The 17,218-nt window shown below is 39.4% G+C and overlaps 2 protein-coding genes across 2 annotated transcripts in view; both read right to left on the bottom strand.

The window, feature by feature from the left end:
* The window catches only part of LOC103057787 (prosaposin-like), a 30,929-nt gene extending 20,096 nt beyond the window's left edge, over positions 1-10,833 (bottom strand). Inside the window, exon 1 of the mRNA XM_088144360.1 lies at positions 7,857-10,833. Within this exon, the coding sequence (XP_088000486.1) occupies positions 7,857-7,917 (61 nt within the window). The 5' untranslated portion in view covers positions 7,918-10,833. The remainder of the gene's footprint in view (positions 1-7,856) is intronic.
* Positions 10,834-10,976: 143 nt separating this feature from the next.
* Positions 10,977-17,218, bottom strand: part of LOC103057229 (prosaposin-like) — a 39,018-nt gene continuing 32,776 nt past the window's right edge. Inside the window, exons 12-14 of the mRNA XM_088144357.1 lie at positions 15,820-15,900; positions 15,153-15,260; positions 10,977-12,837 (exon numbers count right to left, since the gene is read on the bottom strand). Coding sequence (XP_088000483.1) covers positions 12,802-12,837; positions 15,153-15,260; positions 15,820-15,900 — 225 coding nt within the window. The 3' untranslated portion in view covers positions 10,977-12,801. The remainder of the gene's footprint in view (positions 12,838-15,152; positions 15,261-15,819; positions 15,901-17,218) is intronic.

Raw genomic sequence — 17,218 nt, 5'->3', positions numbered from 1 at the left:
ATTCTCAGTCAGTTGGCTTGGAATCAAGGGTATCCACAGGATGAGGTCAAAAAATCAAAGATGGGGGCCACAATGGTGTGACCAACTTAAATAACAAGTGGAACTTTAATCCCATTGTCATGGCTACCATCTTGACTTTTTTTGACCATACCATGTGGACACCTCTCCTTGGAATGTTGGGGGCTGGAATTCAGTATGTCTGAAGGTCACCATGTTGGGTAAAATTGTCCTCCACTTTTAACTAGGATTTAAGAACAAGCGGGCAAAGGAGTTTTTTGTTTTGTTTTTGCTTTTAAATGACTGACTTGTGTGTACACAACTTTCTCAACGGAACCATCACTTACTGTAACCCAGTTTACAGGGCTTGCATGACACACTGAACTACAAATTAGCCACATGAGCTACATTCACTGAACATGATTATTCTACTTACCTTCTATGCATGAAGCTGTTGTTAAAATTTTAACTCATTAAACACACTCAGCTCCTGTAATCTTCCAATATTAGAAGATTTAAAGTCTTCATGATCACTTCATTCAAATTAACGGCTAATCTGTTAATTCAAACAACCTGGAGTTTTAGCAGAGCAATTCAGCTAATTCAAGTGTCTCCAGATTAGAATAGCCTATAAACTGAAGAATATAAAATAAAATAAAATATAATAAAATTCCTATATGCCAGTTCATGAATAGTTGCTTTTCTCAGTGGCTGAATCGCTCACTTGCTCCAATAGAAAAGAAATTTTTAATTGTATCAATATGAAAGAAGCAGAGTTTGTGAAAAATCAGAGGTGTTAAAATACCTAAATCAGGGCAATTTATTGTCCTGTTGCAACTAAATAAAAAGGTACAGAATGGCATACAGAATATGAACTAAATACAGAATATTAAATTGAGTTCCTCCGTATTGAGGATTATATAAATTAGGGTTGCAATTTTTGTAAAAATAATTAGAATCTTTGATAATTGAACTACCACATCATAAAATATGGAGTGAATATATTTACTGAATGGATTTATGGGTAGTTAATGAAGTGGATAATTACATGTTCTTCTCCAAAGAAAGAATATTTATAGAATACATTACTTCATATTATATATCTATGAAACACACAGAGCCTTGCTATAAAGATGATAACCTCGAACAAGGGATGCTGGACTAGGAGTGACTTTAATTAAATACCTACAGCAAAATCCCGTAAGACTTCAGGAAGGTCAGGAGCAAGGAAGTGGATTTTTTTCTGGCCAACAGTACTTTGACTGGTATGACAGAGGTCACATCCCCCAAAACAGTCAGAGCCAGACTTTTTAATCTAATTGTTTGCATGTATCATTATTCACTCAGTCACATTATACATTACAATTCAGGAAGAACTTTTGGGGAAGCTCAAGAAAAGATCTCTGGTCTTGGAGACAACTGTTGGAGAAGACTAGCTTAGCAAGATGGTTGAATCTTCTCATTGTTCCAATATTCTTCTTAAAATTTTGGCCAGCTACCTCAAATCGTTTACAAAGTGGCTGAATACGTTCAGAATGGGTCTGCTAATTATAAGTTGTCATATAGCAGAATTCAAGATGGCCCAACTTTTCCAGCTTTTTAAAATCTGTCACGTTGTAGGTATAATAGAAAAGTAGCAGGGGGAAAGATAATACTTAACTTTAAAATAAATGTAAATAAATGTAAAATTAAAGGATTAAAGACCTGGCTCTGCCAGCTTGCATGGGGTAATAACAATCTTACCCAATGCTGGGAGTGACTGCCAATTTTATATCTATTCTTGGATCTATTTATTTTCTATTTATTAAGAGTATTGTATATTGTAATTTTAATTGATTTTAACTGTTTTGTAAACCACCTAGAGTCATTTCAATGAGATGGGCAGTGACAAATTTGACATATAAATAAATAAATAATAAGACCTAGGGAAGCTATGAGAATTCTAGACCTCCTTGCTTGCAAACTCCTAGGCAAGAAACAAACACTGATATGTTGAGATTATGTTTTCAGTAATTTGCTTCAAAATGCTGGGAAGGCAGGTTACATCCAAAGACAACTCAGTAGGATTTTTCTAGGGGTAGCAAAGGTGCAAAGGTGGAATTGTGATTTTCTGTCATATGTTAAAAATTATTTCCAAGCTAATGCCGCAGTTCTTACTAAAGAACCACAGGAATTAGGGCTCTGTGAAAAGACCGGGACTTCAACAGAGCCTTCAACACCAGCACAAAATATTGGTCCCTTAATTTAGAGAAAAATGTGGGGTGGAAAGGAAGGTGACCATTACTATTATTTCAAATTATCTTACACTATACTTCTTATACTGAGGAGGTACTCTAGACCAAGATAAAGGCTAAATTTCCCAAATGTTCTGGGTGGGATCCAAACTTAATCTTTCAGTATACCAAAATGTGGAGCACAAGGGCATAAGCAAGAATTGTCTTCCTCCTTCCTGCAGTCACTGGGCAAGTCACAGGCATTTTGCTATCAGAAGCAAAGGGTGAAAAAGTTTTCCTGCACAAAACCTGAATCTTATTTCAACAACTGACATGGGCAGCATCATAGATTAATTTGCTAGCACTATCCAACATTCTTGGCACCTTCTTGGTTTAAGATGGTTACGTGGTCTAACAGTAGGGACGGCCCTAACAGAGATATCCAGGGGGGTGGGGAGTGGGCAAATGATGAAAGCAGGATTGTGCCACTGTGATCCAAGCCTTGCCCCTTTGTACATACTTTGTGACATCACGTTATTGTATCTTGTGTAACAGAAATATCAGATCCTGTAGATGCCTCTGGTCACCATCATGAAACATAAGTGAATCCTGGGAATAGCATAGCTGCAGTCTGACCCATGATTAGAGGGGGAAATATTCACTATTTCTCTACAACAGTTGTGTTTGTGGAAAATAATACTGCTAACACTGAAGATCATGAAGATGGCAGCGAATAACTGCTACATGGCTAAGGGACTGATAGTATTTCTGTACAAAACAAGGAAACAAAATCCAGCAATGGAGATTCTTCAGTATCCAGTTTTTGAAGCTATTCCATTGTTAGACCTAAGGAAACAGATGTGAGAATGCTGATATTCAGTAACTAAATGAGAGATTAACAGGGCAACTAATGACCCACAAGGGGCTATTTGCCCACCTATCCACCTGACCCCAATATGGCAATTGTTTATTTCTTCCCTGTTCATTTCCAGTGTTCTGAATCCCAGGGTACATTTCATTCTCTCCCTTTCTGACTTTGTCACCCCCCCCCCACACACACACACACAAATACATATTGGAGCTAGTGAGGTGTAGCTGGTGAAGTGTTGGCACAAGAGACCTAGACTTAATTCCATCTTCCATCATTGAACCTAGCTCAGCAACTTCGGTCCACAGCCCAACCTATCTCACAGGGGTATTGTGAAGAACAGGAGGAACAGAGATTGTGATGCATGCTTCCCAGAGAAAAGATGGGAAGGTGCACCTTGCATGCCATACCTCATTTGCAACAACCAATTTTCCTTCGCACAAGACGCCATCACCCATTGATACAAGCTTCAGTGCAAATGTCATTAACTGTACAAGGAACAAGGGAACGGTTGAATACATTCATGGCAGAGGAAGTACCACTTGCAATCATGGGAACACGGAGAATTTAGATTATCTCCCAGGGAAGGAAATAGAAATAAATATGCAGGCTGGCCCCACCCTGAATGACTTGATGTTGTGGTGAGCTCTTTCCTTCTTTCTAGAACAGGGTTCCTCAACCTTGGCAACTTTAAGACGGGTGGACTTCAACTCCCAGAATTCCCCAGCCAAGGTTGAGGAACCCTGTTCTAGATGATTGCCTCTTAATGCAGTTGTAGCACTGAACACACCAGACTCTTGGTATATGCAGGCATGTTGACATTTCTACATTTGTACATCAACCCCATGGCAAAAACTAACTATTGGCTCAAGCAAATTATATGTTCAGACAGTGGTTACAAAAGCTATACAGCCTCTGAAGTGATTTCCCAGCTTTTGTTGTGTTTTTTTATATCCATGCAACCATTTGGATCCAGCCTAGTAAGAAAGCATCATCTGAATTGTGGATCTTTGGGGGGGGGGTATAGTGTTAAGTATAATTTTCAGTTTGGGGATGTAGAATAAAGCAAAACAAAATGCCTCTTATTTTGCATGAATTCCTCACCATCCAGAGATTTTCGTTTTAGAGCACGTGTATTTTCAGCATGTCCCACTAAAAGATGTTGCAACCTCTGAAGAAAAATTAACAGTCAGCCAAAAGGATGCTTGATTTATGGTGACTCTCAACTGATGTGCTGTTTGAGTTGTGATCACTTGAATAAATAGACCTTAGCCTTGGAGAACTGTCTTCAAGAATTAATTCTGTAAGAATTAATGAAGAGTATAGAACTTTTTCAATAATGTAGCTCTATGTTAGCAATGGCAGAAGTTCCAGTGGATTCTAGTTTTTATTCAGAGTCCATAGCAAATTCATGTGCTAGAGATTAGCCACAGATGTCATCCATAGGTTTTACTTACTTTCAAGCTATCGCCATCTCTTGTGGCAGGTATATGCTTATTAGTTTATTTTTTTAACAACATTTAGACCATGGCGTTATACTGGGATAAAAGGATTTCCAGGGAATATCTATATCTCCATCTATCAGTCAATCTGACACACAGAGGATGAATCCCAGAGAGAGACAAATTGGAGTATTTCCTAGACAAGAGCACAGAACCAGTTACTGAATAAGTAGATTTGCTCATTCCTTTTCATCAGCGTAATTGCTTTCGGGATTAGTACTTTGAAACTCCCCTCTTAGGCCTTGGGTAACTGGGTTAAGTCTGGGCTATGTTGAATTCAATTTGCATGTGTATATTCATAAACATAAGCATGAAATTAGTGTTGGGAGGAGTCAAAGTTTAAATCATGGGAACTGCACCGTTTCTTAGTTCAGAAGGAAAACGCCCTGTCCTCTTCTGTAGCAGCCTACAGACATACAGTATACAAACAAATCCATCACTATTCCCTAATTGCATCATGAGGTTTCCTCTCTCTACCCCCACTGCCACAGTAGTCTTTTTCTGCTTCCAGAACATCCAGAACCTCCATAGCATGTCCCAAGAATTCAGATGATTTCAAAATCTAGCAACAGAGGTGGGAGCTTAAGTTGATGTGTGTGTGATTCATCCCATATAATAGGAAAGGCAGCTAATCAACCAATGCTTTTCAATTTGGTTAGAAGATGGTACGAGCACTCAATATCCTGATAATTCCTCCCAAAAAATTATTGCTCTTGCTGGTGTTTTCAGATGTTTTGATTATACAACTTCTCACCTTCGTTGTTTGATTTTGTTGTGCTTTGTGTGTGTATGTGCTGAGCTTTTGGAGGCAAGGACGAGCCTCATCCAGCTTGTAAGCAATGTGTCTGGCTATAGTGCAATAATGTGGGGGTTGGGGTGTGCCTTCTGTAACTCCTAGGATCCTAGGAATGACTATTACATACACCCCCTACTGCAGGCCTTCCTCGAGGCAAGTTAGGCATGAAAATCTACTTGGTACAATGCCCTGCCTATGCTCCAGAAAAGAGGATGGCATTACAGAAGCCTGGGAAGTGATTCATCAGATCTTGAAGGTAGCTTTGTCACAGCAAGAATAAAGCTGAATCATGATGCCAATATGGAAGGTGATAAGGATCGCAGATCATATGATGCTCTAATCTGAGCCTGTTGGTAGAAAGTCAATCATTCTAGATTACTTCATATCCAATTCTTCTTCATTTAGACACAGGAAGTCACCTTGGCAGGCTTTTAACCAATATGCTGGGCTTCTTTCAGAAAGAGACAAGGAAGGGTCTTTTGCTCCCCTACCTTGAGAAGGTAGGGGTCTGTTATGATGTGTGAGTTTTGAGAGACAGAAAGAGAACAGAAATAAGCAAGCAATGGAATGTCTAGCTGTTCTGACAAAGACTGGCAACATTTCCAAACCTGCAGTGATGATGGCTGAAGAAGCTGTATCTGTCCATGCATATTTCTAAGCACAGCAATCTCCTCTGCTCTTCCTCTCAGTGAGCCTAAGATTACTAAGAAATGAAAATTAATATTTTCTGCTCTCTCCCAACCTACCAGTACTGGATTCACAGCTCATGTTCTGAAAAGTTCATTTTTGCAATTGGCTAGTGACTAGAGTTCACCCAGCTGAGCAATGAGAGCACAGGCTGTCCTAAATCCTATACTGAGCAGGTCCTGTGGTCGCTGTCCATGCAGGAAGCACCCAGCTCCTTGAAAGTCCCTGTTCCTTGCAAGACCCAGTAACCATAGGTTCACTGCTTTATAGAAGCCACAGCACTGGATACAGGTTTCTGCACCACACAGATCACTATGAGGTGGGATATAATGTACTTATCTTCAGATACTGTGTTCTGAGCCTCTGCTTTCCATCCATCCAACAAGTTCAGAGTAGCTTCACAACAAATAAACAAAGCCTTAGGACATCAATCTATACAGCCTAAGCCTTCACAGCTGGTGGGAGAGCAGTATGCCAGCACCACATCTGATTTTAAAACCCAAGTGCAGTACTAATGCACACATACCCCAATGTCTTCCATCAGGGCTTGAGGCATGAGCAAGCCTGCTCTCCAGTTACATGGGTATCAAAAGAAGGGCCAATATAAAGTCATTCAAAGCATGAATCAAGCATGTAAGCTCATGGACCAAGATAAAAACATCCCCACCACTGAGCTGAGCATTATAGCCTATTAAAGAAAGTATTGCCATCAGTCCTTCCGCATAGCAGGATTAGAAATCCTCACCTTTGCACATCTTTAAAATCAAATCAAACGATCATTCATTTACTATTTCTTTGTACTGATAGCAATAAGATTATGAAGGGATCTCTCTCTCTCTCTCTCTCTCTCTCACACACACACACACACACACACACACACTCTTTTATTAGATACCATACATTTATTATGTTACCACCTCAGGTGGTTGATGTACACATTTCTCTTTGAAATGAAAATGCCTTGTAACTCTGAAAACAGGTTGTGCAAGAACAGTCTCTAGCCAAGAAATTTCTCGTATTCTAAGTATCTGCCTGCCTTACATTCAAAGTCGTAACATCCATTCTACAAGGAATAAAAAAGGGATATCCCCCTCCTCTAATTGCTAAGTGAAAAGAAACTAGCTACATGCAAGGCTACCATTTACAATGTAGCCCTTACATGGCTACACAAGGCATTGTTCATAAGGGCTACACATCAGCTGAGGGTCAAGCAGCAGCTTTGAGAGAAACTAAACAAGACTTTCCTTTTGGAGAAAGTCTAATCTTGCAGAACAATGGGACAACACAGGAAGAGCATAGCAGATGTTGGAGTGGCTCTATGCTTTGACAGCTAAATGCTACTTCCCTTCTCAGTAGGATACTAAAGTCATTGCCTACGGGATGCGGCATCTTAAAATGTCCCCAGCTCACCTGTTGGTCACCCACAACAAAACCTTCTATGTGAATGGAACCCAGCCACTACAGAGGAAGGGCAGCCAAACCTATGCCCAATATTCAGCCCTCCCATATGAGCAGCTGTGTCTGGGCCACAAGCATCACCTTCTCTTCTGCATGAGAGGGTGGAAGTTCTAGGATTAAGGCAGGATCATTATTCTGCATGTAAGAGGGAAAGGCACCTTACTTGAATCCCCAGTTTCATACACTTCCCCATTTCTCAGCCAAGCCAGGTGCGCTTCTCCCCCCAAAGGTGAATCAAAACCAGCCATACCTACTTGCACATTTTACCTTTTTCTTCAAGTAACATAAACTTCCCTACTCTCTTGTAAGGAAAAAACAAAACCCTCATTCTTTACCTTGATAGAAAGCCAGAAAGAGCGCTACCAGCAGTACCCAACCCTTCCACGAGCCTTCCATGGTTCTGGTGTTAATCAACTCTTTGGCGATGGTGCCTGCCTCTTCTCTACAATAAAGCAACTCCAAAACAGGCTACAAGATGGGGAGTACTTAACACCCACATGCCAAAAGTTTCACAAGTACTGTTTACCACACCCAGGTGTGTAATTAATGTGCATCATTTGTAAGAGCAAGAGTACTCCCAGCTGAAAGAAGCAAGTCCAGTTTCTGCATAATAGCCTATTTGCTGCCAGCTCACAAGGATTTGCTTTTCCCTGCTACAACTGAGGACTACGGGAAGGAAATTGCATTCAAGAAGCTACAAGTTTTGGTTCCAATTTATTGTGTGTGGTCAGTCCCAAAACAGAACTCTCAGTAGCTTCCATCACAGGATAAAATCAGCATATGGTAGTCAGTTAAAAGATTCACTAATGGAGCAAGGGTGGTGGCAACCATTTACCCTCCAAATTCTCTCTGGAACAGCTTGGTCTTTAGCAGCTTCTGGAAGGCCAACTATGAGGCTGCTGGTCAATACTGAGAGGAAGGCTGGTCCATAATATAGGGACCAGCACTGAAAACATTGTGAATCTCTTTCTTCATGGTCTTATGGATACATATATGGGACCTATCTAGGGTTTAGAGGTCAAAAACAGCACTTTGAATTGCACCTGGTAACCCAATAACTTGTGGTTACTTAACAACCTAAAATATTTGTAGGACTACAGCAACTATGATTTGCTAATATACCAGCTGCTGCATTTTGTACTAATTGCAGTTTCTGCATAGCCTTCAAAGGCAGACACATGTAAAGCACATTGCAATATCCAAGCAGGTGATAGGCATGAGGTCTCCTTGGCAGGTCTTTCAATCTACCTGTGCAATCTCTTCAAAATCAATACCTGTCCTTTAAAGCTGGAGAAAATTCTTCCTTTTGTAACTCTTAATTACTATCCACCTACGCAGACACACTACTTTAGAGCTGAATTTGACTGCTGGTAACTTCAGATACATTCATGTAATTTTCTTAACAATTAGACCAAAGTTAGTCACCGCAATCCAACCCCCTTTCTGGAGATCAGCCAAGGCCAGCCAGGTACTGGGCAATTATGTAGTAAGAATTCAAGCCTGATTCACCTTCAGGGCCAAGTGCCTTAGGAGGCCAGACTGCCCAAAAATCTGAGCCATGGGGGGAAAACCCTACGTAAGTATTCTCACCCATTTTATTGGAGGAGGAGATGGAGGGGGAAATGCAGGGGACAGAAAATCAAGGACTGGGGATAAAGGTAATTCTTTCAAGGACACATGGGTGTCTGCCTTACTCCCCAACACCCATGTTTCTAATGAAAAATACATGAACTCTTGATCAAACCAGATATATCCAGCATAATTGCTGTTTCCACATTCTATGAAACAGTTGTCCACCTGTGCTTGCCTGAAGCCTACGCGAAGGGAGTTAACATACCAACCTCTGAGATGTGATGGGCTGGTTCCTCTGCATCCCTTGACTCAGCCTTTCTCCCATCATCTCTAATGTATCCTCCCACACGCTTGAGGAGGACCTATTAACATGCTCCACCACTTCCCCCAAAGCATCTTTCTGGTAGTGAATTACTCAGAAATAGTAAAGGGGTGATGTCTTCCCCTGCTTTTCTTTTTCTAGCTCAAACAAATGGAGAGAGAAGTACACTAGGCTTAAAATCTTTTCAGAACAATTCCGATTCAGTAAGAGTTGAAGCCCTTATTACACATATCACATGTAAATTCTTTTATACGAATATTGTGTAGTATTTTGACAATGCTATCATACAAGTAGGCAAAGCACTGTTTTGTAAAATAAAATTGGGGTTGTTCTCAAACAACTTTTTAAAATGGTAAAACAAGTATGTGATACTGCCCCCCCCCACTGATTTTATCTACTGATAAAACTAAACTACTGATAAAACTAAACTACTGATTTTATCAAGGTTAGGTCTGGGCAAGAAATATTCCACTTTTAATAAGTTTTTAATCTGTATGCCACAGGATTTCTCAAAATTTGCAGCCCCACAAATGTTCACTGGGGCTTGCAAAACCTAGAGCTTATTCTGATGGCATTTTCCCTCCACTCATGGAAGGCTGATCAATTTTTAAAAAGTGACCCACCTATATGCTGCTCACAACCCCCCAGGGCATAAACCAGAGTCCCCTGCACTGAGGGTGTGTGGGGGGGGGAGAGTATCTTGGATTGAAACAAAAGGCTTAATGAATCTTATCCATTTTTTTCAGTATTCAAAATACACCATTGAATTTAAGCAGTGCATTCCTGGAGGAATCCTAGAAGAAAAAAAAGGCTGAAGTACAACACATTGCCTATTACTTTTTGTTCTTACTGGGCTAGTATTTATACTTCTTCTGAATAATGCTTATTACAGAACCAGTTTTTTTTATTTGTAGCATAATCATTCATTAAGCTTGTAAGTTCAAGCTCAAGCACTCTAAAAAAACCCATTATGACAAAACTAATTCCTTTATTAGTTCAACTAGGAATAGGAAAAATATTTCAAGAAGTGCCAGTAACAGTGGAAAAACAGTAACTCATAGGACACACACACGCTCATTACAGGAGCTGAGGGCAATATTCTTGTCTTGCTGCACCCAGTTGCATTGCTATTTACAACTTAGTTTTTACTGTCTTTTAAAATTCCAATTGAATAAAAACAGTAGCACCTGCTACAGGCAGGATTGAAAATTTAGAAAAGCGAATTTATAGCCATATGAAATGACTTAACAGTATACATGAACAGGTGCCCTTCAAATTTAAGACAAAAGCTCTGAACAGACAACTCTAAGGAATATTTCAGCTCTACAAACAGGGAGCACAGCGTATTAAATCCACCCTATGCATATGGAGAACAGGTGCCATATTCAAAAAGACTTATAATATTTGTCAGGCGCTCTAGACATTGCACCTCATTTAGGCTACTCTAAAATTTCCAGGATATGGCTCTACTGCTCACAAATTATCAGCATTAGAACTTGTATTTCTCAATACATTAGCTTCCAAGTTAAGAAAGTAATTTTAAAAAACACTACTGACAAAATTTAGTTACATCTTTATTGAATTACAGAAGCTTTAGTGCAAAAAGAAAAAGGATAGAGTGGTTTGTTAAAGCAGCTGCTTGTCTTCCCAGTTCATCTCTAGAAGGTAAGGTATTACTCTGCACATCATATTTACATTAAGTTGTAAGAATTTGTCCAAAAAAATATGAAATCATTTCCTATAAGCAAGAAATTGAATTCTGCACAGAAATGCGTTTTAGCTCATAGAATGGCATTTTTCTTTGAAAGGGACTGTATTATACTTTCCAGCAACAAATAACAACCTCTTGTAAAGGTGGAGATGTTAACTACAATGCTACAGAATGAACATCTATATTAATCTGCTGTTTTTCATTATATACTTATTTCAAAGCAGCAAGAATTTGGAGCCAGCAGCAGACAAATTAAAAAAAAGTATCAGTCTGAAGAATTCAAGTCAATGCCCTCAAAAGTGCACCCAGGATATATAAAATAAAGTTATGTGACTAACAATAATGCCAAGGTTGATTATTTTAGGAACTCCATTCTACAAATCTGCATTTCGAACAAATTGTTTAGATAGCTATGGGGTCAGAAGTCATGGGATTTAAGATTGTTATAGTTTGTTTACACATGTTTGCCGTTTTCAAGTCTGTGTGCTTGCCAACAATTGGGGAAAAATACATTATGACAATATAAGCCTCTAACGGACACACAGCATGGCTCAATCTTCTATCTAGATTGGCTATAGAAATCATGTACTACAAAGCTATACCTGCTCCCCAAACTAACCCCCCCGCCCCATCATCCACAGCTGTCTTCAAGCAAACTCATGACTATCACATAACATTTTGCTTATAGACATTCTGATTTATCCCTAGCATAATTCAGGAAAATGTCTAGTCATGCAAATAGCTATAACACTGTAGAGGACTAGATGTTAATAGACAATTGTGCAATCCAACAGGAAAACTGATACTTACCTATAAACCTGATTTTTCTCCTAAGCTTTTTTATTCTACACTTTTCAGAAACACCCCTTACCAAAATGGAGAAAAATAGCTACATGCATTAGATTCTCAGATGGACCAAATTAAGTGTACCTCTTGATCTTCTAGGTAATAATTTACTGTTTTGTTCATTGAAAAAGAAGCTACTGAGTTTGTTTTGAAAATAATGGACTGAGCATTTGAAACTTGCACTAGTTTCAACTAGTAAGCCTGCAACTTAGGCTGTGAATGAGCATTCATTATTTGCTACATAGGCATTAGGACTTATGACCTTAATTATGATACAACTGTGGGCATATCCAAGTCATCTCTTTGGGAGATTCCTATGGAAGAAATGGGATGCCTGTGTTTATGCAGTTTTAAGCCAGCATTTAAGAATTTAATTGAAAGGTTCTCTACAAGGTAACTGTTCACAAAGGGGTATCAACAGCTATTTCAATGAAGAACACTACAGTCACACATTATAGGTTTAATTACCAGCAAGAGTGTCTTAAAAAAAAAACAAGTAATTATATTAAAATCCAGACACACCAGCACTGTCCTTAGTTTACTTACATATACATACACATTATCACTCCTTCTCAGAAGCACTGAAGCCAATTGACCAATGATGATTTACAGGATGTTCTTATACCATAAAGGTCTAAAACTGAGTTAGAAATATCATTAAGTCAAAATGGATCCTTCCAGGATAGTAGCACTGCTACTAAGCAATAAAGGTACTTGAAATGGAGGGAAAGAAGATCAAGACACTAAGATTTAGCTCTTACTAGCCTAACCCTTGGCTTCCATTTTCTTCCAAGAATGAAAAAAGAGCTGGCCAAAGAAGATGTATCTTCTAGTTCCACACATGACGTTTGCAGTGCTCAACAGCCTGGGGGAGGGGGAGGGGGAGGGGGAGGGAGAGAAGAGATATGCAAGGCATAGTCAGAGGAAACATGGTTTGTATCAAGATTATGCACAGAATGCCTGGAAGCCATTCTAAAGCATTATATGGGATTTTATAAAGTCGTTGCTTATCAAACATCTATAACTTTCTCATCCAATATCAGAGTTTTAGTTGGCTCAAAACTGGGTCTACCAGATCTAGGCTGGAAAAATCTGGATAACAAGTAGATGGCAGGAAGGAGAGACAGAAACTGTAATGCTTTGCTGCCATCTAGTGGTCAGGAGTTTCCACAGCTCAAATCTAACAGCCCTAGCCATAACTTGGACTTCATCCAGCCAGCACTTACCTTTCCTGCTGTATTCTGAATCATGAACTCCAGTTTATGCCATAATAATTACAAGGTAATGAGCTTGGCACCTTATGAACAATCCTGCTTGTAAATGTTCTGCAACCAGTTTTTAACAGTGCAGATTTTGCACTGAATAAAGGCTGGAGTGTTGGTAGAATATGCTTCTGCATGATCCTGAAAAAGCATGCAGCTGCTCAAGGTTTTGACTCATTAAAATTAAGGCTACTTTTAAAGCAGCCCCATCTTTTTTCCAAGCTCACATGACAGACTAAACAAAGGGCTGGCTTAATGAATAGCAAAGAAGTGCTGTGTGAGTTCTGAAGCAATTCTTTCAAACCATCTTTGAAGCTTACATAGCTCTAGTATCAGCCTAAACCATGGGATTTACACCAAAGGGGGAGAGAGCTATTCCAGAGATGGAATGAGGGCCATTTTATTTCATACTTTTAATTTTAATTCATGTTCAAGCCAAATGCAGCATAATAGTTAATAAATTTTTAAAATGAAATAAATTAAAATTCCTCAATAAACCATAATGTCTGCTTACCATCAGACAGTAACAAAACAGGCACAAGGAATGCCTTGCCAGGGAACACACGTATACCACCAGAGAGTACCATTCCAGGTAAACAGAAGTGCCAGGTAACCAGAAGAGTATCCCCTCTTCAGGTTACTTACTCCTCTAGATGAACTACGGTAAGCATTCTGGTCTGTGGTTAAATGCCAAGTAAACAAATAGTAACATTTTCCTCATTCATCTGTGGTTTGACCGTGGATAAGACTAGTTTGCTAGTATGATACTAAAACAAATCAAGGAATTGTGAAGGGAGACTGGCACTATCTACAGAAATTATTTTACTCTCACCAGTCTTCCTATCCATTTCAGTACCACTCTGGTGTGTTTATATCTGGTATTACGTACTTGAGAAGGACTGGGGTTGTGATGGCATACTACCCATCCTGCTGTACCACCCAACTAACAGAAATGAGCTGAGATTTGATCTTCCCCAGAATAACCAAGGCGGGACTGCCATGATTATAACAATTTACAATTTCATGCAAGTGATTCTTCTCTGAAATGGTGGGAGACTCATTAGGATGGTCCACCCCCAGAAGCTAGTTGATTCTGGAAGGTGCTGGGCAACTTTCTAGCTTACATGGCAGGTGCTCCTGTTGAAGCCTGAATCACTCTGTGGGCAATGGAGATGACCTGGGCAGGTGACATGACTATTCCTGGGCATTCTCTTTTGCTATGCACAACCCATTTAGCTCCTTGGTATATCCCTCAGCTGACAACCATGAAGCAAGACTAGAATGCAGATAGAAGAAAACTCATATCTGAGAGAACAATAGTAAGAACTCATTACAGAGCTTAATCAGTGGAGACAATGGAAGAGAAGCAGCAACATTTCACTCTTTCCCTACTGCATCCTGCTCTGGGTGCTCTCTCACACTGCAGATGTGATAGATAAGACTGTTCAGTAGTAGCCTTGCAGCTCTGGAAGGAACTCTCCAGTAAAATATACCTGGCTCCACATTTTTTTTAATGCTAGGCAAACATGTTTTTATTCTTAAATGCATGTTAATCTACAAATGTGTTCATTTTAAACATATTTGTTTAGAAACTTTAATTACTCAGGTTTGTTTACTTGTTTTGGTGTTACAGCCTCTTTCAAAAAGGCAGAAACTGTACCTTTTATGTGGCATTCACCGATCCCATCAAACACCTGGCCAATTTATTTTAGGTATATAAGCTGTGCCCTTGCTACGTCATTGCAGACCCAGTGGTCAGGTACTCCACCTAGGTGTTGGATCTTGCTCATTCCTTCCTGTAGTGCTCCTACCTTGTAGAAAATCTCTCCCATATTAGTTGGCATAAGGAAATGCCGCTTGCTGGTCTTCAGTCTCTATCTACATGCATGCTTAGAAGTATATTTTAAAAAATACTTACATTACACTGAGATGCAGTTTCCATGTTCTTACACCAATAGCCAGGTCCTCGGACACAGAATTCTGATCCCAAGAGACGATGAGTGGATGCTGTACAAACTCCAAGTTTCTGTGAAGTGACAGGTAGTAATTGTAGTCAATTTCACTGCAATAAAAGTGTGATCAGTCCCTTCAATTATTAGGACTTCTACAAAGAATGACAAAGGCACCAAAGAAAAACCAAGTGAACTAGTTCCAGCTGACGAGAGTTATGTCTTGCTTGAACATAAGGGTCAGGAAATAAAATGGGAACAAAAAGCAGAGTTTGTTCAAAGGGCATTTTTGTAATATCATGGGCACCTCTTATTTTTTAATCCTATTTTAATTTTGTATTTGTGATTTGAATTGGATGTTATTTGAATTCTGTTGTTTTTACTGTGACACTGTTACTGAGAATCACAAGACTGTGGCGAGATAAAAACAGAATAAATAAATCACTTTAAGCTAAAGCATTATTGCATTTTCTTTGGCTCCTGCTGGTCCATAAATAGCTTTAAGTTGCGATGGTAGATACTTAAGCACTTAAATGCAAAGTCAGCATTTATTTAATGAAATCTACACTGAAATGAAATCAATATACACTAATGAAGTATATTTCATAAGTAAACATTCTAACTTGCAGTACTTACATTGCATACAAAAGTAGGATCCATCAATTCTGCCAAGAGCTGCACAACTGTTGGCTCATACTGTTGCACAAACTGGACACACTGTTTTAAAAAATAAAGCATCTATGAGAAGTGGAACAGGATCCTGTATCAGTTGATTATGAGACTCAGGTGGAAACTTTTGAATTTAGGGACCTTTCGTTATGTGCTAGATTTTTGCAGTTAAGATTACAGACCTAATCTAACCAAGTAATTTATTTGTTCCAGAGTTAAATACACGCTCTCCTCATTAACAACCACAATCCGCTCCTTAACTCGGAAATAAAATGGCCACTAAAGAGAGAGGAAGACAGCAAGACTGTGAAGAATGCTGGTTGCTGCCATCTAACTTAGATAAAGTTCTCTCATGCAGTGTCCTGTGCCTGACCCACTTTTTTTCTTTTTTGTTTTGTTTTGCCCCCTCACAGGGCAGGGAGATTGCTTAAACAAGCTATCTCTTCCTGAACTGCTTTTCTCCACAGTGGAGCACTTCCCTAAAAATTGCTAACCACAAGTTACAAGCTCAGCTCTGTGACCTTAATTACAGGTGGTCCTCGTTTAATGACCATTTGTTCAGCAACCATTCAAAGTTAAGACAGCACTGAACAAGGGGGACTCACAACCTGTCCTCATAGTTGCAGCCTTTGCAGAGTCCCTACAGTCATGTGATTTCCATTTGCAACCTTCACTACTAGCTTCTGACAAGTCAAGTCAATGGGGAAGCGATCAGGAGGTAGCAAATGGCAATCACATGACAGTGTGACGCTGTGACCATGCAGAATTCACCTAATGACGGCAACCAGAACTGCTGGAATGGCCCTTGTAAGTGGGTGTGGTCACATGACATTGCACTTTATGACTGCACTGCTTAGTGACGGAGTTCCTGGTCCCAATTACTGTCTGAAAGCGAGGACTACCTGTAAGTGATTAGAACCTTCGCTCCTGCTGCTGCCTGAAACTAACCAAACCTTAACTGACTTCACACTGAAGGCTTTTGCTGTTAGGTGCATGAAATTTGGTCGTACTTTTATTATCATTACTGTTGTATTTGTGAACAGTCCCTAAACAAGGTAGCTGCTAAACAAGGAGCAGCTATTTACATAATATAGAAGTATATAGATTAAAATGTATCCACTGATTCTTCGACACAGACCCTCAAGAACATCATATACATAGCTGAAAAGCAAAGGAATAATTCAAATTCCTATGTATTATGCTTATAGCTTGCAAGTTCAGAACAGCTTATGAAACACAAACTATGCTTCACTTACTCCATGACAACTTATTTTAAAGCATACAAAAGTGATTTGGAGAACCTCTCAGGAGCAACCCCAATGTTACAACTGAAGGCAACTTTTTGCTTATGTTAAATATTACATTC

Source organism: Python bivittatus, unplaced genomic scaffold (genome assembly GCF_059951505.1).
Source record: "Python bivittatus isolate LINGU-HERP-01145 unplaced genomic scaffold, Pbiv_v1 ctg000400_np1212, whole genome shotgun sequence".
Classification (NCBI taxonomy): domain Eukaryota; kingdom Metazoa; phylum Chordata; class Lepidosauria; order Squamata; family Pythonidae; genus Python; species Python bivittatus.
The sequence above is the reverse complement of the archived record's forward strand: the minus strand, read 5'-3'. Positions and strand labels throughout refer to the sequence as shown.